We start from the raw sequence: 25,653 nt of genomic DNA on the forward strand, positions 1-25,653 counted from the left end.
AGAAAGTTTGCAGTCAAGGAAAGCTAAAGCATATTTTTTCCTGTCAGATACTAATCTTAATTGCCTCTCTTCTAGGTCATTGAATGATTCTAGACACACTAACAGCCACTGGGGAGTTTACGTCTATTTCTTCTTCCTTTCATTCCTTCCTGTCCTTTGCATAACATGTCCAGAAATTGGTCCAAAATGGGAAGGAATGAACTGAAAATGATGAAGGTCAATGTGCTCTGTTTTGGGGGGACTTTATTTTGACAGTCCTTACACAGATGCTACTTGGTCCTAAATGAGGTTTTTTTGCTACATTTACTGCATATGCTGTGAGACATAAAAGCTGGTGTGATCAAAAATTTAAGCGCTCACTATGCACTAAGACACAGGAGGAAAAAAATCTTCCTTAAGTGTCCTACTAGTGGGAAATTAAAGCAATACATTTGTTCCGGTTTGGTCACACTAACACAGGGAATTTTCATTATTCGATGCAACGTGCTCAGGCACACAAGCAAGATGTGCTGGCTTCAGCCAGGCAGCAATAGCTTGCTCTAAGCATAAAGCATACACAGATTATCTCATTATTTTAAACCTCATTTTGCCTTAGCCAACATGTAGGATGAGCTTAATCCATTCTCATTTAAATGCTCACAGTGTATATTTTAAACTGTGAAAGAGATGTCCCTTTATAGCCCATAGAGAGAAATGGGCTCTCCTGAGATATGGTTAATCTAATCTGAAAGTGTATGTTTAGTAAAGTAGTATCCATCTTTTCTAATAGGAGATTTTTCCATACGATGCAGACATTCACATTAGAAAGAGATAAAGCACCTCTTTTAAAAGAGGTGCCTATTTCCATCCATTGATTATAAAGCAATGAGCTTGAGCAGGTATGAATGTTAAATGTCTAAACATGTAGGTGAGATTAATCCCATGGGTGTTAATTTATAAACCTGTAATAATCAGGAAACCCAAGATAATCACCTCCCCCACTGTAACTTGATGAATCACAATACCTCTGTCAGGAAGAAGGATAAGTTTTGTATTTACAAAGGAAAGTTAACTGTAAAGCTAGAGGAGAAACGAGAAGTGATGAGCTGCTCAACAAAAATGAAGGAAGATCTGGGTATTTGTGTGAATGGTAGTGTCCATTTAACAACCAGATGGTCTCTGCTGACTTAGTATTTGGAGGAAACTGGGGATATTAGCATCAGTATAAGCCCTATGTAAGTGAAAGACATCATGTGAACAAATTTTATGGTAAATTCCTCACTAACAGAAAGATGAACATGCACAGGATTACTGAAAATGGAATTTAAATGACCGAAATATGCCCAAGAGGAGACATTTACTAAAAAGACTGATAGTCATTTGAGTATGCTGAGGTTTTAGTAATTCGTCTATCAAATAGAATAACTGTCCTGAAGAAGGAATTTTTTTTTTTGCTTTAAAAAGATGGCATGAAGTTGTTTTTGTTTGTTTGTTTGTTTGTTTTTTTTTTCTTCTTTTACTGCAGCTAGTTTCAGGAAAAAGGTTAACAAAACCTCCCATGTAAGATCTTGAAATACAGAGGCTAGCATAAGCATAGGAGGCCAATCTGTATCGTACAAAAGCTCCTGAGAAAAGCTAGAATTCACACCATGACATATCAGAATGCATGTGCCTGCTATTATCAATACACCACAAGTATAATGGAAGTTCATCTGGTTTTGATTTATCTTACTCCAAAACTTCGAACTAATTAATGCCAAAGATAGACTGTTACATGGATAAAGTCTCAATCACTTATTTTTTAAAAAATCTCTCTCTCTTTTTTGTGTTCTGCTTATATTGAGTGATTAATTAGATGATATCAAGTGTAAAAGAGCCAGTATTTTGATCCATGTAGTTTTTTTTAAAAGTATAGATCTCTGCAAGAAAAGCATTGCTTGCTTTTATTAACCATTCTAGAAAATTCATGCTACCTTATTTGGCACTAATGAATAAACATCAGCATGCTTTTTTTTGTGTCTCCGTAATGTTCCGTGATTTATTGTCTCTTTTGAAGGGAGCAAAACCATAGCAGGTGAGTTTTATTTCAGTAGTCCGTAGTCTAATCAATATTCTTCCATATGCCTTCTGTTAAATGTGCTTTATATTTATCAAATCTGTTAATAGCATCACTGGATGAATTTCATGATGCAGCTGTGTTTAACAGTGTGGCTGAAAGGCCGTTCATCTTTGCTGTTAGGATTTTGGGAAGCTGGTAACGTTTTGATGCACCATGGAGGAGATCTCTTAAGTAGATACAGCGACAGTTTTTCAGGAAGCAGCGTGTTCCCTCCTGTTCTGAAGGAGACAATTCAGGATGTGTTGTGTTCCTCAAAACGCCTTCCTTACTCTACGAAACATTATAAGTTGGAGTGGACGTTTGTACTGTAACCTGAAGTTGCTCTAAGCATCTTGCCTTTAATTTAATTTATGTTACTCAAGATGGCAAAAGTGAAATTATGAAAGAACTAAAGAGCTGAATAATAGATTCAGCCACAGTTTCTTAGTAATGTGATATGTTCTTATTAGATTAAAGTATTAAAAAAAAAAAAAGGCTCAGAGATCTGCATATTCCTTTAATGGGTTATTTTGAGCTTCCATTGAAGCAGATAAACTTTAGTAGATTGACTTAAATTCCAATTGGGTAATAAAGCAGGAAGACATAATCTCTTTCTTTAGAGTAGAGAGTCATTTAAAGCTGAAATATGACTAATTAACACAATTGAACTCGTGGAACTCCATGTATTTGTTAATGGATTTACTCAATTCATGTCTCTGTGAATGGATGTAAAATCCATACTAAAACATTCTGTCCTTCTAAAAGATCGTAATAATGTTTTGTTTTCCCTTGCAAACAGATATGCATGAAACATCAGCTCACACAATACAGCAGTAGTCTTTTTAAAAAAAACTTTCACTATTTCTGTGAGATTTTCACAAAGCTTAAAGCAATTACGAAATAATATCTCCTCAAAAATCAATTATACAGGAATACAAAATTCTGTCATAAGAATGAGGTGCTATTATACATTATGGAAACTAACTATACACTTCTGCTTACAGTAATACTTGGTAATACTTTTATTACTGTTATTATTATTATTATCAATGTCAGCTGTCACTTAGCTGAGTTGTGTCCAGGAAGAAGGAAAATAAAATCTAAAACCTCCTCTTTGTTCTGGAGTTGTGCTGTAAGGCAGTGAAGCCAGAGCAAGAAATAAGAAGGTATTGAAATAAGAAGGTATTGAAGCCAGGACTATATCCTCAGCAGATTCAACGCATCTTGCCAGCCCTGGACATAACAGAACGCATTATTTTCTTCTTCCTTTTCTTTTTTTTTTGCTCACCCTCAATTTATTCCAAATTCTGAGTCACTTTCATAAATCTGTTTTTAACGAGTTTTATCCAGTTTGTGAGTTTTGGAAAAAATGTGTCGATTGGTGCCTCAATTGTAGCAGTTGTCTCACCAATCACATTTAATGTAGCTCAGAGACAGTCTTTGTGTTTCTTCTTAAAATTTAGCTATTAATATTTCAATGCAAAATGTACTGCTTTATTAGTGTGTATGTATTGTTAAAATAAGGGAGTAGCAGATGGCTGGGGAAAGGGGACAAAACCTGAAATTCAGATTTTCCTAGCTGTCTGATGTGAGTTGTAAAGATGCTCAGCCTTTGTGGCTGAAGGCTCCAGTGCTATTCTGCAACCCAGGTAAACTGCTCCACGTCAGAAGTATAGCGGTCCTGCCCCGTCTTGCTCTGCAGCCGCAGGTCACGCGATTGCTTGGCTACCTGTCTGCACGCTGAACCTTTTTTTTTTCTTTGTGCAGTAAGTCTTTTTGCTACATCAGCAAGTAATAGAAAAAGTGCTAATAATGTCACAAAGAGGGGGGTTGATCTTGGGTTTGGGAACGTGGGACAGAGAACAGTGGCAGTGGTAATGCTGATTTAGATCAGCTTGAGCTGCTGTGAAGCCTTACATGAAAGCTATTATTTTATATATAAATTCTTAAGTTAGTTTGAAAAACTGCAATACCTCTTTGTATTTTTCTGGGATATATATGTGTGTGTGTATATATACATATATATATATATAGAGAGAGAGAGAGAGAGACATATATATATATATATATATATATATTATCCTAAATAAGTTTTCTTGTCGTCACTCAATTACGAATGCTAGCAAAAAGAGGGGCCTAGTGCAGGCGCAGAAATAAGCGCCTGAAGAGTGGGGCAGGTAGAAACGTTTTAAGCAGTGGCGCTGGTTTATGCCCATGTGAAGTAGATGTGACACTACAATCTAATGACCCTTTCGTCGGTGGAGAACTTCACAGGCTGATGTTGCTTGGTTTGTTTTCCTGTCCATTGGATGCGAACAGCCTGTGGCACAGGAGCGTCTTTGCTGCAGTGATACCATGTAGACTGCAGTTGTTGGAGGTTTGCCATCAAAGTCTGGGGAGATGTTTTTGTCCTAACTAATTAAGGAAAGAATTTTCTAAAGAATCTTTATGGAGATCTCTGTGGAGAGACTCTAGCTGGAGTGCTTTGTGAACACTTTTCCTCTCTTTCTCCTGTCCATTTGTCTAAGAGAGAGTTTTGTCCCATTTTAACAACTATGTTGAATTTATGAATGTCTTATTTGCAAGTTAATCATTACAGCTTCAAAGCAAAGTTCCTGCCACACTGAAAATTTATGTTGCATTTAGTTATTATTGGAAGTTTGATTTCTTATGTGGTAGATTGATGTATTATGGTGTATTGTATGTAGGATTGAATTTTTCAAACTTCAGAGCCTGAAGTTAACTCTATATTTATTATACCACTGCAGCATAATTCATTTAGAATTCATCTGTTCTCATGCTAGTTGGAGTCTACTGGAACTTTTTATTTTCCATCCACTTCTGTAAAGATTTCACATTGTTTACAGAGAGAACATGCAATTTTACATAAATCACTTGCTTTCTTACAGTTCTATTGCATTATTTTACTCAGTTTGTGAAGAGTTTAAAGCACCCTGCAGTGTGCAGCATTAGAAAGGCATAAAATGATTGAAATAAAAACTATTTTTGGCTGCAGTGAAGGAATGTGCACAATCAGAAATATTAAATAGTATTTGAGAAGTGTGGGTGTGATGTAATGAATGAGCTGTATTATATAAAACTGTTTTATTCAGGCTATTGAGTAAAAAGACACTAACTCCAGATCTTGCAAGTGCAAATGTTGTGGTGGTGGTTTTTTATTTTTTTCTGTTTTGCTTTGTTTTGGTTTTAAATCTTGCTCCAGACTAATTATGGAGGTCTAAGAGGAAACATTACCAAGTCCAGACTTTGGTCAGTTAGGTCTTAAGACAACATTAAATGTGTCTGGATTAGGCCTGGCTCAGGAAGTGAGAGATGCATAAACATAGATTGTAGGACTGGAGAAAGCATTTAAGTGAGACGACTTGCCATAGGCTTTCTGGATGGTGTACTCCACTGAGTAAACCTTGAGGTGTTGTTATCTGTTCTCCGTTTTCTCTGCTTTCCATCAGCACTGCATGGGCTTGACAACGCTACAAAGCAGTCTTGGTCCTGTTAAAGTGCTTTATTATGGATATCCATATATATGCTCAGGAAAACTACGCTGTCTTGCCTGTGTATGTTCCTGTGCTGTGCTTTTATGTGTTTTCTTGCATTCCCCGTTCTGCGATTGCCCGCATGCGGATTCACTCCCGGGTTGGCGTGACTGGGAAATGGGGCACCTGGTCGGCGCGGCGGGGTGCAGCTCCCAGTCTCCGGCATTAGCGAGCTCGTGACTAACTGCTCCCAGATGTCATTCTGGGGCTGGATGCCAGGCTCAGCGTCTGGGTGGTTGTTTTTTTTTTTTTTTTTTTTTTTTTTCCCCAGCTTACTGGAGTGTTAGAGGAGTATGAGGCTTAAGCAGAGAGTCTAATGACACTTACATTTTTTGGTCTACGCTTTCTCCTTCCTGGCGAAAAATAAAATAGACCTATTTGACTTGTCCAGGTATCTACTGGAGTGAATTTATACTCTTATCTCTAGCAATAACTTGTCTTTTAAAGTTCATGGATATACTAACATTTGTAGTATTCTTTTGAATAATACAGCATCCCAGATATACTTAAGTGTTGTGGAGACTGTAAAAGACTAATTTATAATGATATTCAGTGCATATTATAAAAAGGCTTAATTGCATTGTTGTGCTGTATGTAAGAAGGGGGACAGTTAGGTTAGTGGGGGAAAATAGTGATTGCTTAGTGTTTAAGTGAGAAAATCTTTAAACTTCAAAGGCAAAGACTTGGGGGATTTCTTTTTAAGAAATACTTCTATAGTTTTGCTTAATGTTTTTAACGTACATGAAAAATAGAGAGATTTCTTATTTTACATGTTAGTTACCTGCGCTTTTAAAATCTGTCCACTGTAAATTTTTGGTTCTTGTTTTCCTTATCAAGTTACAGATTTTCAGATGGCACTTACAGAAAGCTTGAATTTTTTTGGTGGACTGTGTGATCCCCTTAGTGCATCATATAGTAAAACCTTGAGGAAAAATGGTCTGAAAAGACAATAATTGCAGGAATTAACTTACATCAGTTTTAGACTGTAGACCCTTTGTGCGTGTTTCACAGAAAAGCGGGTAGCAGTGAGTGGGAATGGCAAAGCTTTGGCAGAATGCTCTTTACCTTCTCTTGCCCTTCCCTCACCTCTGCCATCTCTCTCCTCTTTGAGTAATGGTTTATTGAATTCCAATTCCTTATTGATACTTGAAAATTCTTGGCCCGTTCTAAGCAATATTCTGAGGTAAATGTTTATGCTATTTATACCTAGTTTATTGTTTAGACAAATATATTGCTTTGAGTAAAAGCATGGTATAGAACATAGTACTTACCTTTCCATAACATGAGAAAACTGCTCATAATAAACTAGGAAATACTGTATATATTTCTGCTTCAGTAGGCCAAGAAAAACTGCACTAATATATCATGATAATACAGTCGAAAATCTTTGAATACTATTTTCAGTGTGTTAATAGTCAAGGTTCCTTATAATGTAACGAGTGTAGGCACTAATAATGAGAATAGCCACTACGCTTTCTAAGAACTCAAATTTAGGCTTAATTTTGGTGAGCATTTCAAAATGAAGTTCAAACTCTAGGAATCTTCTCTGCTCTTGAAAAATGTTTTAAAATCTTTATAAGCCGTCTAGACAAATTGAGATAGGAGGAAAGCTTCTTGGCTCATTGACTTCAGCGTGCAAGATGGATTGAGTTCCAACGCTCACTTCGGTCATGATTACCTGGCTGTTTTATCTAGGATAAATCTAGCATATATCTAGGCTGCTGCTGAGGCCTTTCATTCTCTTCTCATGCTACCTGAACATTCATATTTGTGCATGTTGAAATAATTCAAGGAACTGGTCCAGTTAAAAACTTACCTTGTCTCCCAAAAAACAAACAAACAAAAAAAAATACAGCCCCCTCCTCCCACTAAACCTTGACTGCATAAACATCAAGACATGGAAGCAAACAGACAGGGATCACCCTTTTTAAAAGCAGTGTGCTGTGTGTCAAATTAAAGTGGTCATTTAACCACAACTGAGGAAGTCATTGCTATGTCAGTTCTGCGTAGTGATGTGGTGTTTCCACACCACACACTTTAAATGACTTTGGCAATAACTTTCTAACTGTAATTTGTCTAATGCATAGGGGTTTTTATGTATTGCTCTTCTCTCAGAGAAGTTGCTGTTATTTTGAGATGAAGCTATGTTTTCAATGACTGATGAGAATAGGAAAGTGATTTTGAAGTTTACAGCAGATGACCCTTTAATAAGATGTAGTTAATTGGATAAGACTTGCAAGAGATATTGAGCGTCTGTTGCATAATATCAAAAAGTAAAGAGAAACAGTAACAGAAAATTTTTAAGCAAATGAACAAACCAGCATCAGTTTCTTGCTGTAATGCAGTGCTTACTGCTGAAACAGAGTAGGTGATTAGGATTAGAAATCCCAGCCTGAATCCTTTGAGAAGTGTTTAAAGTGATTATCGGTTGGCTTTATTAGTTTCATGTCTAGAAGGAATTGAAATTCCTCATTTTCCTTTGGCTACGTTGAAAATTTTAGGCATATCTTTGGAACCTTTTTATTTTGAAATACTTTTTGCTATATTCAAGTAACACTTTACATACGTTGAGAGAGGCAGAGAATTAATTGTTGCGATAAAGTCTGGGCTTTCTTGAAACAGATATTCTGCGAGGGCTGCTGGCTCTCTGACCTTGAGGTTGCAGTGGTCCAAAGTCCTGGAGAGCGGAGCTGGTGAGACAGCCTGAGCAGCTGTTGTGTAGCACTCTCTGCCGACATACATCATCTTCACTACTCTTACTCTTTGCCTGTGCTTGTGGGCCACTGGGAAGGTCTCTGTAAAGCATTCTGGTTAGCATCCTTCAACTGGAGGTCTTCTGCATGCACTTTCTTTAGCAGAGTATGTCATTTTTCAGTGAAGACCATGTCACTGTGGCTGTCTGCTTCTACTGCCCATCCTGGTTTTTCATACTCCCTGCACACTGCAGTTGGCAGTATTAATGTGCCTTTAATATCTTCCCTTCTGTTGGTTGATTGGACCCTTATTTTAAAGTAACTTACAAATTAGCCTAAATGTAACATTATGTCTATTTTGTGTTAAGGCGAAGGAAATTGTCGTATTAGAGCTAATACTGAATAAATTTTCATATCTAAATCTTAGTAGTTATTGCAATGCAGTATCAAATGGAAATGCCTGTTTTCATAATAATGAGCACATTAATTTGGAGCTATCTTGTAACTAAAGATAATAAATATTGCTTTACAAATACAGTAGTATAATGTGTATTGACAATTTCATTATATCTAAATGATTTGTTTTAGCACCAGCAAGAAGCTAAATAATGCTTTTCATTTTTTTTGTGCCTTTCAGACCATTTTTTGGGGGACATTTTTGACATGTAAAGTGAAATTAAGCCTCTTCTCTTAACTCACCCCCTCCTTAAAAAAAAAAAAAAAAAAAAAGCAACAAAACCCAAATTGGTAGTAAGTAGACTTTCAGCAGTTTGCTGAAAGTCATGTAGCAAATTCATGAACAACTGATTCCAAAATGTGTTTACTAAGCCTTCTGCTATAACAAGACATAATTCCTTCATAAAAAGGATCTTTGTCAAGATGATGTTCTTCCAGATTGATTGGTCTAGATGAATCTCTCCGCTTAGGCAGAGTGAAGCAACGTGACCAAGATTTGATGAAATATATTCTGTGCAATGTTCAGTCACTACTGATTTGTTACATAATTAAATTAATATCTTCTATTTTTAATGCTTGCTTTTTAGCACAGAATAGGCCATAGATGGACCACAGAACCAATTAATCTTGCAAATAGAAATGAGCTGATTTTGGAGTTTAAAGCACATTTTAGATAACAAATTTAACTCCTATGAAGATAATGGTGAGTTTGTCATTTAGCAATGTAAGGTGAGTGTCATCAGAAAACTTAAGTTTTGTAATTACCTTTTTGATTTAGACCCTGCCCAAAATGAAGAGAACTAGAAAGAGCAAATGAAATTGGGCTGAAGAGGAGGAAGTGTGTCTGGATTGGTGTTTCTGTGGATCAGTGTCAGGATATTCTTCATACTTGAATTTATATGACTGTATGTCAGATGTAAACATTAAATAGCACATAAATGTTGCAACAACATTTACTTTGTGGGATTAAATCTTTCCCTCTTTATAATGAAGGTGGAAGGCATAAGTATTTTGCTTTAAAAATTTTGAAGACCTATTACACTATTCTAGAATCATGATAATCTGAAAGTTAATGTCAAAGGGTAATATTTTTTCGATGATATTCACCTATTTGAGTAAATGTGAAATTGCACTGTTATCCTTGTTACATTAGTAACTTGGAATTATTTTTCTTATTAGGAGTACATCCAAAAAAGTATTACAAGTGGTTTATTTCTAGTAGTTAAGTACTTAGTATATGGTTCTGTCCACATGTCCAGCAGCTTGTTCAGTGTCTTCTTGGCTTCACTTATTTACGTCCTGAAATGAAGTAAATACTGGAGGGTTTTTGGCAGTATTGGAATTAATATGTGACCTGTGTTTCCTGGCAAGTAAATTTCATTAATTTTGTTAGATATAAGATTTCTCAAACACAGCTGAAAAGTAGACTTAAATTCAAAATATACTAAAATGCTTAACATCCAGATCTTGGCATTTTACTTTTTATGTTTGCATCCATTATAAATTGCACTAAAGGAAACAAGTCTTTTGGTTTACAGCAACGAGTAGCTTCATACCATGGAACTAGCTTGACATTGAACTATTAGGTAAAGTATTGAGAAAACAAGCTGTACAATTAGTACTAAAAAATTCTGAAGTATTTCCAGAAGTCTTACAACTGTACCAGCACATCTTCTGTACTTCAGCAGTTTTGCATACTTCAAATTGCAAGCTGATTTCAACAGTACTTTGAAGAGCGGCGCAGCCTGTGGCAAGTCGACCATGTGGGTGATTTAATGTGAGATGAAAGACTGAGAAATCCCTGTACATGTTTCAGACGTTTGTCTTTGGTGTGTTAGGCATCTCAGGGGTGCAGAATAAAGTGTTAGGCCCGGCTAGCAGCCGGGAAGAGCCCTGCCCATGGCAAACGCGAGCTCTGGGCTCTGGTAAGCTCTTGCTGTGCTTGGTGGGAGGAGGCAGAAGATTTGGAGAACGTGATGTGCCATGGTGCCATTGCTGGGAAGAGGAGAGCCATTCTCGTTGCTCGCAGTTTCTGTGAAGATGTATTGAGCATCTGCTTCCTTTTTTCACGCAGAAGGATGTGGATGGGATTAGGTGAGACCATGGTCAGTGCTGGAAGAGGCCTTTACCATGATTTCTCCAAAGCTGTTTGCTTTCATTTGATCCCTGTAAGGAGCCTCCCGGAATTGCAGCTTTTTTACAAAATAAAATTGAACAGCTGCGCTCTAGAGAGAGTTTCATGTTGTATCCTGTCGTTTCATACAGCCTTAAAATAGGGGCAGCCTGGTGCTGCTTTGAACTGCTCACTTTTGCAGCCCTTTATTTTTATGTTTGATAATGCAGCAGCCCGAGGACGGCTGCTTGTTTAAGCTGTCCCTTCGCTGGGGCTCGGGTCAGAGCTGGATTAGCTGAAGCGTCGGAGGAGCTGGGAACGTTTGTGGGCTTGCTTTTTGTGTCGGCTGTTGAACTGAAAGAGCTGCGCTGTTCCTCGCTGATGGGCTTCTGCGCCGCCCCGGTACAAAGTAGCTCGCAACAGGCACCCAGAGGGTTTCAGCTGCTGGCCTACAAAGTGCTAAGATTAGCAAATTTTTAAACTGCGGTGCATTCAAAGTACAGAAATGGTACAAAATGTCTGCTCTTGTGGGCTGTTATGTCTTTGCTGTTATAAATTCTTGAAATAGCTATTTCAGCACACTTTGATGGATGACTTCTGGGATATTATTCATTTATAAAATGGGACACCTCAAGGAGAGAGATAAATAGGCTTGTGAAATTTTAGCAAGGACTCCGCATAGATGCAGGGTTCTCTGTTCGGAAAGTATGTAATTAACTAGCAGACTTGAATATTTCATATTATATACTTAAAAGCTTGAAAACCTTTTTCAGCTTCTAAAGCAGCATATAATTCAGCAATCCAGCTGTTTGAATTCAAGAAGTTTTTTTTTCAGTGACAGGAGCAACCTGGGCAGTATTTTGTTGTTGTTTTGTCATACCTGGCCCATTGGAATTGTTTGGGGAAATGAAAATATATATGCTTTCTCTCCCGGGCACGCCAACTGCACACATGGTTATAGGTCTTGCAAAGCCAGCTTACTAACCAAGTCCAGCTGCTTTATACTTAGTGTAAAGGAGTTAATGACCTGAGTAGTTAACACTGTCCAGATGATCTATATAATCCTTTCACACAAATAAGATGATGTTGCAGTTAACCATTACTTTCTCTTAAAATTTTTTGACTATATAGAACAGACCTTACTTCTGTCCTCCCGTCTACTTATTTAGCCTGAGTGAACTTGACAAAAGTGGAAAAAGAGGATTTGTGCAGCAAGGTCAGACGTATGGACCTGAGGATACACGAACCAGGAATTGAGCAGTACACTCTTGAGCCTTAGAAATAGGGACCAGCCCTAATTTGTCAATATTGATTTCATATAGCCTGTATTCTTGGCTTCAAGGCAGATTTTTGATGCTGCCTTAGCATGACAGCTTGAGGATTGCAGAAAGTACAATGGCAATAAAGTTAATCTATGAAGCAAGCAATGTGTAACACTCTACAGATTAGATAGACTTATTCCAGTTTCTCAGCCTGTACTAATGTGTGTTTTCCCCTTCCCACTGTCTGAAGAAATAGTAAATATTCCTCTGCGCTTCCTAAGTGATTGTTTGTATTTTAGTAGAAGCAACATTGTAAATCCGGTTATAAAACTGGGATGAGTTGTTCATGACCACCAAAGAGACTTAAATCCCTTTTGTCCCCCCAGCCTTCTCCCACAGACTTCTCCATTCCTCTTTTCCGCCAAGAGTAAATCGGTCCTCGCAATACTTAGGTTCCGAAGTTCGGCAGACAGCAAACAGCTGTCCGTGCTGACCTAGTGAATCCTCTTACCGTACAGGTGCTGTGTGAACTCATGCTGTTACAAAAGAGCTTTAAGGAGCTTAGCAGCAGGTTAAGGTGTTGGAGGGAAGAGAGTTGGTTTTCTTATTAACCATGTTATGGTGGAACAGATTGTATCTTGCTGGGCTGTTTTAAGTAAGAAAGTTGTAAATGAGAAGTGAAAGACTGTATCAATTCTGAGCATTAGCCTGGGTACTCTCTGGAGATAGCCCTCTCTTCTGGAAACATTGGCAGGAAAATTAGCTGGCATGTTATAAATTATATATGTTGAAACAGTTAGGATAATGCAATTTTTAAATACTCCTGTGGATTCAGTATGTTAAGAACATTCAGAAGTGGTACTTTTGGCTTGTGCATTTGATGAGGCACAGCCTCATTTAAATTAAACAAAACCAAAATAATACTATTTTCTTAAACGTAAGCATAATACAATATTTAGAACAGGAGGCAGAGAACTACTGTTAAATTTCTTAACTGTTACTCTTCTTGTTCTGGAAATATTTCCTGTTCCTGACTGTAATTATTCCTAGTAAATTCATTTAAACAGTGCTGTCTATCTAAATAACAAATGTAGTTAACATTTAAATGATTTTTTCTATTTTGAAGTAGTATTCTATTTCAGTTTAATGTAGTTGCTGTATTAAATCTTAGAATAAGCTAATACATGCCACGTGACAGGTTCATTCATTGCTTGGTGTTATGCAGAAAACACAAGAAAAAGTCAGCCAGTAATATGTGCCCCTTGGGGAAATGTGGTGGCCTCGCTGAACATGCGAAGCGTGTAAAGCAGGAACATAATTCCGCAGCGCTCCAAGTTACAGGAGGCCCCGAAGCTTCTCCAGCGTGCTCTAAAGGCAGTGAGTTTCTGCGATTCACATTTTTATTACAACTTCAGAGCCCACTTTGGAATCACTCCCTTGTTCAGTTGGACAGTGAGAGCAAAAGACCCAACAGCAGATGTCGAGTGCCCACAGACTAGTTTCCCTGGAGCTCTCAGTCCCTCCTGTGCCTTCCGCTGTGAGAGGATCAATGCTCAGGACCTGGAAACGGTTCGGGAGGCAGGTGTGTGTTCGGGTAGCCCTCATCGTGAAAGCCAGGCTCCTGGTTGCGTTGCGCCACTCCAGACATAGCTTTAAGGTCTGTTGACATGGGAAGTTAATGAAAGGTTTTTATTGTGCTTAAGACCTTACCAGTTTATAATTTGAGATGGGAGAATAGTCATGACTGTTGTAGAAATGAGTCAAAGATAACTTGAAAAAGCTCACTGATTTCTCTAAAGAGAATAACTGGCAATTTGGTTAAACTTGCTTGGAAGATGCAGGGTTTATTATAAACTTATTGTATATAAAGTTTTTTAATATGCTCTCTTGAGGCTTTAGGCGTGCTGCTTAGATTGTTTTATTGAATAAATTGGTGGTGTAGTGAAGGCAGTTGTTTTTGCTGGGAAGCCTTCTGCAAGCAGGTATCTTTCTTCCTAAAATGAGAATGTAAAATTAGTTTTTGAAACATCTGTTAGACTTCTGTAAATAGTGCCAAACTTTGAAGTATATGACTTTTGTGTTGGTATTTTTACCCCTAGTTATTTGGTGTGCTCGTGGCTGTAAAGCTCCTCAGGCATATGGTTGAATGATGTGTGGGTGACTGGGGCTCGCAATAGCTTTTCTCCTTTATAGATCATCTAATAGAAGAGATTGCTTCTGTATTTATTATTGTAATATTTCATTTCTGTCATATGAAACCTACTAGTAGCAGTATTTTTAGCACATAACTCTCAATGTATCATGCTGATAACATTCATACATCAAGTCATTTAGAAAACAGTTCAAAATTTACAGCCGTGCATGGTAACTTGAAGTGACTGATCACAATTTGTATCTCTCTTTTTTTTTCTTTTTTTTTTTTTTTTAATAACAACATGTTTTTCTCTGTCCTGGGAACTGTCAGAAAACCCTTGGTTAGTGTGAATCACTTCTTTGTCATCAGTCCACAAATCTTGCGGCGCGTCTCGGGCCCGTTTGCTGGGGGGACGCGTGGGGCGCCCCGGCCACGTCATTTCGCGGCGATCTCTCGCCGTCGCTTGGGCGGCGCTGCCCGGAGGCGCGGGGACAGGCGCTCGTCTCCGGCCACTCCACAGCCCCAAAAGCTGCAAGTTTGCAACCGTCTTCTCTGTACGACAGATCGAGATCACCCTGTCAAAACGTGGAAAAAACCACGAGGACTTTCTTTTGAACTGTCAGCCTGGTGATACCGTTCGCTCTCAAGCTCCTGTGCGTGGTGTGTGCCAGCTCTTTTCTACTTACGCTGCTGTTAAAATGGAAAGCAACAAATTTCCTTGGCAGGCTCTGCAAAAGTAGCATAATACAACTTTCATTAGAGAAAGCGAGGAACATAATGTGGCTTCTTAACAGCTGCAAGAAGTGATGTGAAACTATTAACAACTTTGCAAAAACAAGGAACAGGTGAAAAGTTCCTTTTCATGATTAATCCTTAAAAATGTCCTGGTGTTTTAGGCAGACATTTTGTTTCCACTTATCTGAACTACATACCCTTTTACTGTAAATCATATAGCTATGTATTATTTTGTGAAATTAAGAAAAAATAGAAGCTTTGAAAATATGTTCTAAAGGCCTAATACTGGATTTGAAAATGAAAATTTGAACTTAAAATTTAAAATTTGGAAATGACTGCTACTGATAATGTTGTAGCTCACTCTCATCCTTTTGCTGTTAGATTTACAGTTCCATGAGAGTTGTCCGTTCTATTGTTTTTATTTTTATGTCAGTTTTTTTATTTTTGACTTGAATATTCTCAAAAGGTGAGACAGTGCTGAAGCTTTGAATTTGTTACCCCAAATTTCTGTGACGGGTGGGTAGCCCACTACAAATTTGAACAGGAAATGAAGGTAATAAATTTGAGACTTTCAGTATTTTTTAAGGAAAAGTTTTTAAATTTCCCAATGGACAACAAAGTATGTCCAGACTGGAAAGCAAACTCAAATAAAATAAATCCTTCCAGGCACACACAGTATATTTTCTGTAGTTCATTATCTTAAGAGCACAGCACATGCAGAAAAAAATACAATACTTTTTTGGTAGCAAGCAGGGTTTTTTAGGAGAGCAGATTAACGCTCTTGGAATTATTTCTTGTAGCTCAGATAGAGAAAGCAGTTAGAAAAGGAGTCTGAGCGCTGAAGAGAGCGAGAGCCGCGGCAGCCGCCTCTGAAAGGCCCCACTGTAGGGGCGCGCTGGGGAGAGGGGAGCTCGGCGGCGCGGGAGGCGCCGCGTCTCCCTCCGCGAACTCCCTGCGGTTTCCGGGCGTCCGGCTCGCCTCTGCGGCGCTGAGGTTTCGCCCGGGCGAAGGCAGCGTCGAGGAGTCTGCAGCAGTCTGTCTGCTAGCAAAGCAGAGCAGACCGAACGGCTTGGAAAGTTCCGTCGTCCCGCTTAGTAATTTGTGCCTTAATAAGAGTTTTTGTAAGTGAAGTTTACGTAAAGCCCAAAAGGAGAAAAGCTGCATGTTTTATTTATTTTAGCAGCTGATTCGGAGTTTTCGCTGTAGTATGATTACCATGGTTTTCACTAAAGTTAGTAGCTAAAGTTCATAGACATAGAATAGAAAAGGCGATTGCAAAGAATGATGTTGTTTTACTGTATATTGATATTAAAATCATGGTCAACGTTGTCTATAGTTGAATGAATTTTTTAATGTGTTAATGAAGGGCTCTCAACTCTGAGATAGGATGTGGCTACATAAATATTACCCAAAATAGATGCCAAAGCACGTAGAATTTCTGTAAAATACATTATTGCTGAGTAGAGGCAGAACTGAACCAGTTTGCGTAGGATCTTGGTCTGGGAGAAGGACGTCAATAAAGCAGATCCATTCTGCAACCTTTCAGAGATATTTTTCAGATCTTTTACATAGGTTTTCTTGTAGTATTTTGCAAATATGTGACTGTGTCTACAGAAGTAATTAGTTACATTTTCCAGGGAAAAAGAGTTGTTATTTTTCATCGTACGGTTTACTCCTGCAAACATAAATCAGGCTATTGTCTTAGAGTAAAATGTTTGGAAGCAAAAGTACAATTTGAGACTGAAATACTTCTCAGCTGCATGTAATATTAATCGTAATTGCTACTCAGTGATCTTTCCATCAGTAGAAACAAACCATCTAAATGATAATTGTAGGATTTGTTAGGATTTAGACAGGTTTACAAACTGGACTAGCAAGTGGGGCAGCCTGCATTGAGCCAGAACCTTGGCTCGTGAAATCAGTGGAGCAAAGTCTGCTTTACACCATTTGCCCAAAGAATAAACATTTGCCACATCAGAAGTAGGAAGAGTTGGAAACGATTACCGCATGGAAGGACGGAGAAAAATAGCCGAAGAAAGGTGTGAGGGTGGGGAGGCAGATTTCTTCAGAGGCAGCCAGGCAGCTTACGCGTGTAAAGCAGAGCAGTGTAGCACTGCCGTGGAATCCAGAACTGAACGCTGCAGTGACGCAAAGAGGCACTTTGTAACATCGTTATCAGCCCTTGTTTTCCTGAAGTGACAGGAATTCGTATACATTATAAAAGAGAAAGAAAAGTGCTAAAGACTCCTCAAAATTTTTCAGTTTTGAAAAATTGAGGGAATTTGCTCAATTTCCATTGAAGTTGAACAAATTCAATGTTTGTAATGCAAATCAATTAAAATCTATTTTATTCTTTCAAAGTCTCCTTTAAAATACTGTATTTTTATTGTCTGGAAACAGCAAAAATTAAAAGTGCTCAGGGAATGCATTACCTATAACAAAATTGTGAATCACTTCAGAATTGTTTCACTGTAATCTCCTAACTTGTTGCAAAATGTTGCTTGATAGTAAGATATTTGTTTCCAAATTTCCGTAATCTGAAATCTAGAATTGTTCTATTTTGCTGAAATGTGGATAAAGTTGAGGAAATAGTGAATTCTTTGGTGTGAAAATTGTTGGAGGACTCTTTCTAGAAAGCATTCTTGTACTCTGCTGATGGAGAAATTTTTAAAGACTGAGGCAGAAAGTGTGTTATAGATTCTGCAATTCCAGAAGAGGTTTGACTGTCTGATTGTGGAGCATCCCAAATAAATTTAAGATTCCAAAAGAACCTGCTTAAGTGAGTAAACTCATTTAAGCAAATTGTTCATTTTCTGTGGTGTTTGGGGGCATGTATGACCTCTGCCACATGAGCCAATTAAATTGGAATGAGCTTTCCCTATCCTTTCCAAAAAGAAAAATGTTATTTTAGATCATTCGTGAACTCTAAAGGGGAGTCATGCTGTAGTCAAAAGCTACACTGAGAGCTTTGGTTTCTCACAGGAGTAATTAACTAGCAAAGGCGCTGGGTTTTTCTTAGACTTCTCCATCCAGGCATGCAGGCGAGCAAATCACATGCACAAGCGTGGGGTTGTTGCAGGCTTCATGTGCCTCGTTTATGCCTCCTGCTCCTGTCTAAAGGCATGCTGACAGCGCGCGTGATACAGACTCTGCTTTGGATTCGGGAAATTGGCTTCGCAGAATTGGCCATCCCACGTGGTGTTTTACTGCTAGGGGCAGTCTTAAATATTTTAAAAAATCATCATTATGGATTCTTTTGATTTTTAAATGTGCATGCTTTTCTTAACTTTATCTTCCCCTTCCTTGTTAATTGTTAATAATTAAATTTCCTCTTTGATCTTCCCTTTCTTGGGCACATCTCTGTTTAGCACCTGGCATTGCTTTCCTTTGTTGACCTACGGCTGAAATAAGTAGCCATTAGTGTATTTCTGGTGTAATTATATTCATTCCAACAGAAGAAAACTAAACTTATGTCATGCTGTTTTCTTTTCCTCTTTTCTTACAGTTTGCTGTTTTGTGGTTCATAAGAGGTGCCATGAATTTGTTACCTTCTCGTGTCCTGGGGCTGACAAGGGACCTGACACTGATGTGAGTGAATTGGCATTTGATATATGGTTTGATATATTGCTTTTATGAATAGTTTTATGTTATTACACCTAACTGTAAGAATGCATTGAAAACAACGTCAGTAGGTCCTTTATGATAGATCTTTGTAGTCCTAGCAATTTTTAATGGTTCTGAAGTGAATATTGAAGATTTATGGACTTCAAAGATCTGTTTTGGTAAGAAGATTAACTGCTGATGAAGGTGTAAGCAAGATCGCTTACAGTCCTGAGATGTGTATCCAGCAGGAAGTCAGTAATTTATTTTTATGTGAATTTTACTTGATATGAACAATGCCCAGGAAAGACTGGGCATCTCTATTGTCTGTTTTCTGAGCTTGTTCTTGTATTCATCTTGTCCCAAGTTGTTACTTCAGAGTTGACCCTAGCCCATGTCCTCTCTGAGCCCAAGGATCTGTAGCTACAGCTAGATGATGATTTAAAATTGAGTCAGCTGGCTTATCTGAGATAGGATTTTGAAATTTGAATTTTATTGATGCTTGAGCTAACAGACCAGGCAGGATACACCCATTCTATCCTGTTCTATCAGTACTTTTTTATACACGTAACATTTTTAGTCAATAACAGATATTTACTTTCAATACATCTGCCTTCCTAGTAAGACATATGGTCAAGAATTTTATGCCTCCCTGCTGAAATAATAAACTGATCTTGTTTATTCACATAAAAATAACATTTATTTGAGATTTATAAATTCCAGTTTATAGTGAGGTAATTTAACATCTGCTTATGGGAACAATATAGTCCAAGTGTCCTTTGTTTAAACTGCACTGTTTTGTTTCTTTAGACGTATTCATGCTCTAGATTGTAGGCTATTATCTCCTCTGATGAAATGCAGAAGATTTTTCTTACTAGGTTTTAATAAGCTTTTCATGAATTGTTTTAAGATGCTAGACATGAGATCAATGAGCAATATGTGGGCAAAGTGTTGAGAGTTTTTGAAAATTTGAGATATTTAAAAAGTTTTGTTACTAAGTTTAAGAATAGTGAACTGAGAAGTATTTTAAGAACAAGGTTTTTTTCTGTTTGGGGGGCGCTTTTTTTAAGTGAAATGCATTTCATACCATCAAAATTTGGGTATGTAAGACCAGTGCTTAAGTTGGGAGTACAGTAATCCTGTTCAGGTTCCCCTGCTTAGCTGACGGGGAGGGTAGTTGCCTGCAGAGAGCAGAGCAGCTCTTAGATGCCCTGAGCAATACAGGTCAGCCAGAGCCGAGTCGGGCGTGCTGGGAAGCGGCGCTTGGTGCCCCCTTACCGCAGCGCTGCCCCCCACGAGGGAAACCCCATCCGGGGGAGTTCCTGGGTGGACGCTGGGCCTTTCTTCAGGTTTGGGCAGAGGTTAGGCTTAATTATATAAAAGACTTGCAATAAGTCTGCATAAGTAATCGTACTCTAAAATGCAGTGAGTGCCAATGATGAATTGGTGATTAGCTTTGGTCAGTCTTAAAAGTAAAGTAGAATAAATAATTAAATCTAGTTTTATATTAATGCTCAGTTATGCAAATAAGTTGTTAATAAAAATACTGTTGGTTGAGAATTTTAGTGGTGACACTTGTGTCTGGGTTGTCTGTATCTATAACGAATGGTTTGACTCAAATGTGTTTCAGATTTTTTTTTTTTTTTAACTAAGTTCTTCAGGGGGTTTTATTTGATTTTCCTAAAGTGCATAAATGAGAACACACGTTCATGTGTGAGACCATTTAATTTTATGGAGAATCTCTTTATTGTTATAAATCTGTTATGTAGCTATCTTTTAATAGTCTTTGATATTGCTGACTGCTTTCTTGGTTTGTTTTTTGTTTTGTTGTTTGCCCCGATGATTAAATAAATCAGCCTTATTTTAGTATTTGGGTTACCAAATGATCATTTTCAGTATTTACACAGAAATGATAGCTCAAAAATGCTTTGAGGATTAAAAGCAATACAAAAAATAAATGATTTATTAAAATTGTGTTGCATTAGCAGTCCTATTAAATAAAGAGGACTGCAGAATGTTACACTTTAATTTACTGAGATGTTTGTCTGACTTCAGTGTCTACCCTTTTATAATCTAGTATCCTACTATTATCTAAGCTCGTATAAGCTTAATTTTGAAATGGAATGTGCTGTAAAGATGTGGCAAACTTTTAGATCCGAAAAATGAAAGTACTTTTATAAACAACTGGCAGATTATGCAAGTGCACAGTTAATTTGCATACTCAAATTCTCCAGGGTCTTTACATGATGTAGACTTTCTGTTATTTGTGAGGAGAGTCACATAGCCATTAACAGAATAAAAGTTTCCAGAGCATAATTATATAAGTTTTGCGGGTTTTTTGTCCGTGTATGTCTCCAATCGAACTCATACTGATAAAATCAGGCAGAGAAGGAGAGACAAACAGACATACATATATATAATTTTTATATTTATTTTATTTTGATTTCTATATATATATGTGTGTGTGTGCGTGTGTATATATACATGCATCATCTTCATATTCCGCTTAAGTGAGGAAATTATCAGCTTTTTGCACTGAGACATTTCTTGATAGTGAATTTTTGCTGTAAGCTTTCTCAAGAGACAGACGTGTATTATAAGAGACAGCAGTTTTCATATTAGAAAAGACTATGGGATGTTACTAGTGAGAAGAATGAGAAGCCAGTAGGTCAGAATCAAAGAACAGTAAAAATCTGCTAGAAAACTGCTTTGAATGGCAAATTTTTGTGAGCTGCATGCTTGCGTCCATACCCTGTGGGCAGCATTATTCTGCCTTCCAAAAAAACAAAAAAAGGAGTCATTTATATCGCGTTATACTTCTAACATAAATTGGATCCTCACAACTCCTTTACGGAAATAATTATCAGTTAAACTTATTCTCCTTAGTAAGGAGACTCAGCAGTCTAACAGCCAGATAGGTGCCTTGCAACCAGTGTCAGTCAAGATCAGGATCCGGGATGCACAAAACACTCCCGCGCCGAGACAGAATTGCCTTTATCAGCCCGTCAGCGGGGTGCAACCTCGCGCAGGCGGTTCTTGCAGGTGAGTGTTCACAGACATCCCCGCTGAGCTCCGAGGTATCTAGGACAGGATGGCAAGGTCTTATTTATAGATTTCTCTTGAGGCAGGGTTCTGTGGTATTCACACTACGTGCCTCAAGGGATACAAAGAGTTTAAGAACAGTGTGGTGTTTCAGTCGGTCAGGAAGCCTCTGAGAGAGGAAAAAAGCTTAGTTTTTGGAAAGATTATTCTGACCTTCAGGAAAGCTAAATGTGTACCCATAACTAAAGAGTGAGGTCTAAGTATATCTTTAAAATAATGCTTTTTTGAAAGAGAGACTAGGATAACTTTGAAATAAATTAGGTGCAAAGAGATTTCTTGAATCACGTAGATAACTGATTTTCAAAGCTCTTTGCAAAAAGAGGAAATTCCACCGACTGTTTTAATAATTTCACTTAATGTATTTGACAGTGGCAAAAATTAATTTCTAGATATTTGTAGACAGTCAAAAATTAATGTTTAATTTCTGGATATTTGAAGAGAGTCATTCAGAAGCCAAAAGGGTTTCAGACTGTGCCTATCCACAGGGCTTTTCTTGTTTGGTAGCCTTCTTGCACGGCAGATAGCTAAGTTCTTCATAAACTTTAATTGCTCAGCTGTATTAAAACCGCATGATCTGTATCATGCTATAAATAGTGGTGTCGAGATTTTGTGTCTGAAGAAGCGAAGGTTCCTTTTTGGGGAGGTTAGGACGCAATTATAAATGGTGCAGTAGGTACCCTGCAACCTCGGTGGCCTTCGGGGAGAGACGGGATGGGTCACGCTTTCCATTCTGCGGTTTTAGGGTTGGGAAGAGAAAAAAAAAAACAGCCTCAGATATTACTGTGCTGTGGTCCAAGTGGGAAGGGAATGATTTGTATATGAATTCCCCCCTCCAGGATGACAGCGAAAGGCTCGGCTTTGGCGTTAGGCTTAGAGCAGTGCTGACGTCTACCGTGTCTGCTGCAGCATTACGCTCTTCAGTTCAATAGCTGTGCTTGTGATATAAATCACATACAGGATTTTCTTCCTTGAGTCACACCTCCTTACGGTAAATAGTCCTGCAGTAAATGACTACAGCAGGGCTAGTCTGAACTGTTTAGTCATCTTGACCATGTTTTTCTTTCTGGTCAGTTCCTGGCAATGCCAAAATCTTTATTTTTATTCATTTAGTTGTAGGAGACTGGTTCCAGAGTGCCAATGTATTTCCAAGTTTTAGAATGAAAAAAAGATAGTTATTTTACTCACTTTGGGGGATTGGGAAAAGAAACGGTAGTATGAAGCATAGTATTAAGACTTAGTGTAGAACTAGTTAAAAGGGGATTTTAATCAGAAAGTTTTGCAGCAGTTTTTCCAAGGTTAATCAAATGCAGCAACACGGTACATCTAATTTGCTTTTAACCGTTTGATTGTTTTTACACTGAAGTGCAACGGTCATCTCAGTTTGACATCATGAGGGGCTTGAACAGCAAACAAGTGTCCATGATAAATGTTACAGCCACTAGCAACATTTTCATTCTTGCCAATATGAATTTTGCATAATAGGAAAACATCTATTAGAAATATTTTTTTTAAAATTAAAATAAAAATCTGTTCACTTTATGGCAAAGGATGCACGAAAGTAGGCAAGTCTGGAAAATAGCAAAGTTTATCACTTGCCAGAGGAGCAAAAGTGCTTTCCTGAAGGCCATTGGAAATGTTATAGCTGGTGTTTCTCCAAGAATATTTTATTGTTCCCACTGTGGGGGACAACGGCTTTTAAAATTTTGTCTTTAGCTGTTAGCAAACATCTCATGCCCACCATGTCCTCCTGACTGAACCCAACACCTGTTCTGCACGGTGAGTCCTTCTCCACCCTGTGGGTTACACCCTGGCGACACTACAATTAAACAAAGCAAAACATTTGCAATAAAACATTTAACTGCCATGCTGAGGTTTGTGTGTTCAGCTGGCCTCGTCCCTTAAAGCGTTGGCCCTTTCCTCCCTGGTAGCCTCGGGTGGCTTCTGGCACAGAGCAGGCTCTGCAGCGGGTCACGCTTCTTGTTTCATGTCATACAGGTGTAAGAAATCACAATTTGTGGGTTCTGTTTCCCGGTTTATATTTATAAATAGAGATACCAACTCAGTGTGTGTGTGCCTATTAGAAAAAATACTAATCACAATGATTTTCTTTGTTTGCAGTAGATGTTATTAGATGGGGAAAATAAATAATAATATTACTCTAAAATAATTAAAATACAAAGATATTTTTGTCAAAATAGGATATTCCTTATTGTATTCCTACTCTCCGTGCCCAATTAGCTAGCTGTAGATTACCAAACTAAAAAAAACCACACCCAATGCAGTAAGTACGTTTTAAACAAATCTTACAAGACAGAGAGAATACTTTGCTTACTAAAATAAATATTTTATTTGTTATGACAACCCCAACTTCTGAATATCTGCAGGACATCTGAAGTAGTTCTTGCAGAAATAAAGGTTTGGTGCTGCTGGGGGAATGTACTGAATGTTTTGACCTCAAAGGTCTCAAAGTTACCTGAAGGAAGAACTTGGCTCGTCTAACAGTAAGTTGCTGCGAGCGGCTCCCGCGCGCAGTTGTCAGGGCTGGTTTCGAAATGCAACGGGGGGTTGTTCCCGGGCTGAGACCCCTCTTAAAGGAGGAGGGGGAAAGCACGCGGGGCGCACCGGTGCCCGGCCGCCCGGGAGGGCTCCTCCGGCCCGCTCCCCGTCCTGCGGGCAGGCGCCCTAACCGGGCCCGTGTCCCACGCGCCCTCGCGTTCCTCTGCTCTTGCAGGTACTTCGGGATCCAAGTGGTGTTTTCCCACCTCTCTGTCCCGCTCCCACGGAGCGAAAGCCAACCATATGTCACCCTCGGCACCTTCTGCTGCTTCCCCGCTTGGCAGGCGCCGCCTCCGCGCGGAAGCCTCCTCCTCGCCTGCGCGGGGGCGTTCAGCCTGCTTTGATCCCCGCGCGCGGCCCGTTTCCTGCTCGGGCGGCACGTTTCCTGCCCGCCGCCGCGCACGGGCTCAGCCGCTGCTCGCCTTGTGCCTTCGTCCCGGCGGCCAGAAGCCGCCTCGCACGTCGCTTCAGCCAGGCTCGTGTCCTGGAACGTGAAGCACGGTTTGACCTGGAGTGCATCGTCTATGGAGAGCACCGCTCTTCTATCCCTGTATTAAAGCACAGCAATTCTCTTTGGCGATTATAACGGCTTTGAAGCTAGAGGGAACGATCCTCAAGAAAAATAGAGTTAAATTACGAGGGAACAGGGTCAGGAACTTTAAAGCCGTATAGTCCCCTGCAGCCCCACGAGAGCAATCCCAGAACTTATGTAGACAGCTGACTCCCATCTGCCGAAAGCAGGAAAATTTTGATTACACTTCTGGACAAATCCTCTCCTTAAACACACCCTAGTTATAGGAAATAGGTAATGAATGCCTGACAGGGCACAGTGAAAGACTCCAAAGTCACGTTTTCTTAGATCTTCTATTGTATAAAACTTGCATTTGAGACAGTGGACATGTAGTTTAACTCACTACTTGTCACAGTTCGAGCTTTGAAAGTTCATAGCTTTGAAAGACTTTTATTTATAAAGTAGATTTTTTTTTAATTTTTCAACCCTGAAGAATTAAAATGCTGAAAAAATGCATCATGACAAATCAGAGTTTGTTTTTATATTCCAGACTCTTGCTGTGATACACAGGGTAACACAGGAGAATCTAAGAATTAATAGATAAATGGAGACAATATATCGCTATTAGATGGAAAATCTATAAAGGATGAATCTGAAAATATCAGTGATTTTCATAAGAAGCATTAGCCTTTAAGAATAATTATTAGACAGTGACATTATAAAACAAGAGCCCTCAGCAAAGTTATTTGTAGTAGTAAAAAGAAATCTTGTTGATAGGGTTGCAATTCTAATGTCAATGAATACAGCTGATTAAGCAATCTGCTGGATGCTAAATTCAGAATCAAAACTTTTTCAAATTA

General features: G+C 38.6%; 1 protein-coding gene across 3 annotated transcripts in view; it reads left to right on the plus strand.

Annotated features, from left to right (window-relative positions):
* Positions 1-25,653, plus strand: part of PRKCA (protein kinase C alpha) — a 147,389-nt gene that overhangs the window by 42,124 nt on the left and 79,612 nt on the right. For 2 of the 3 annotated variants that reach the window (XM_062591383.1, XM_062591384.1), the window contains exon 3: positions 18,530-18,612. The exons of the other annotated variant lie outside the window; for it this stretch is intronic. In XM_062591383.1, coding sequence (XP_062447367.1) covers positions 18,530-18,612 — 83 coding nt within the window. The remainder of the gene's footprint in view (positions 1-18,529; positions 18,613-25,653) is intronic. 3 annotated transcript variants of the gene reach the window in all.

Source organism: Rhea pennata, chromosome 19 (genome assembly GCF_028389875.1).
Source record: "Rhea pennata isolate bPtePen1 chromosome 19, bPtePen1.pri, whole genome shotgun sequence".
Taxonomy (NCBI): Eukaryota; Metazoa; Chordata; class Aves; order Rheiformes; family Rheidae; genus Rhea; species Rhea pennata.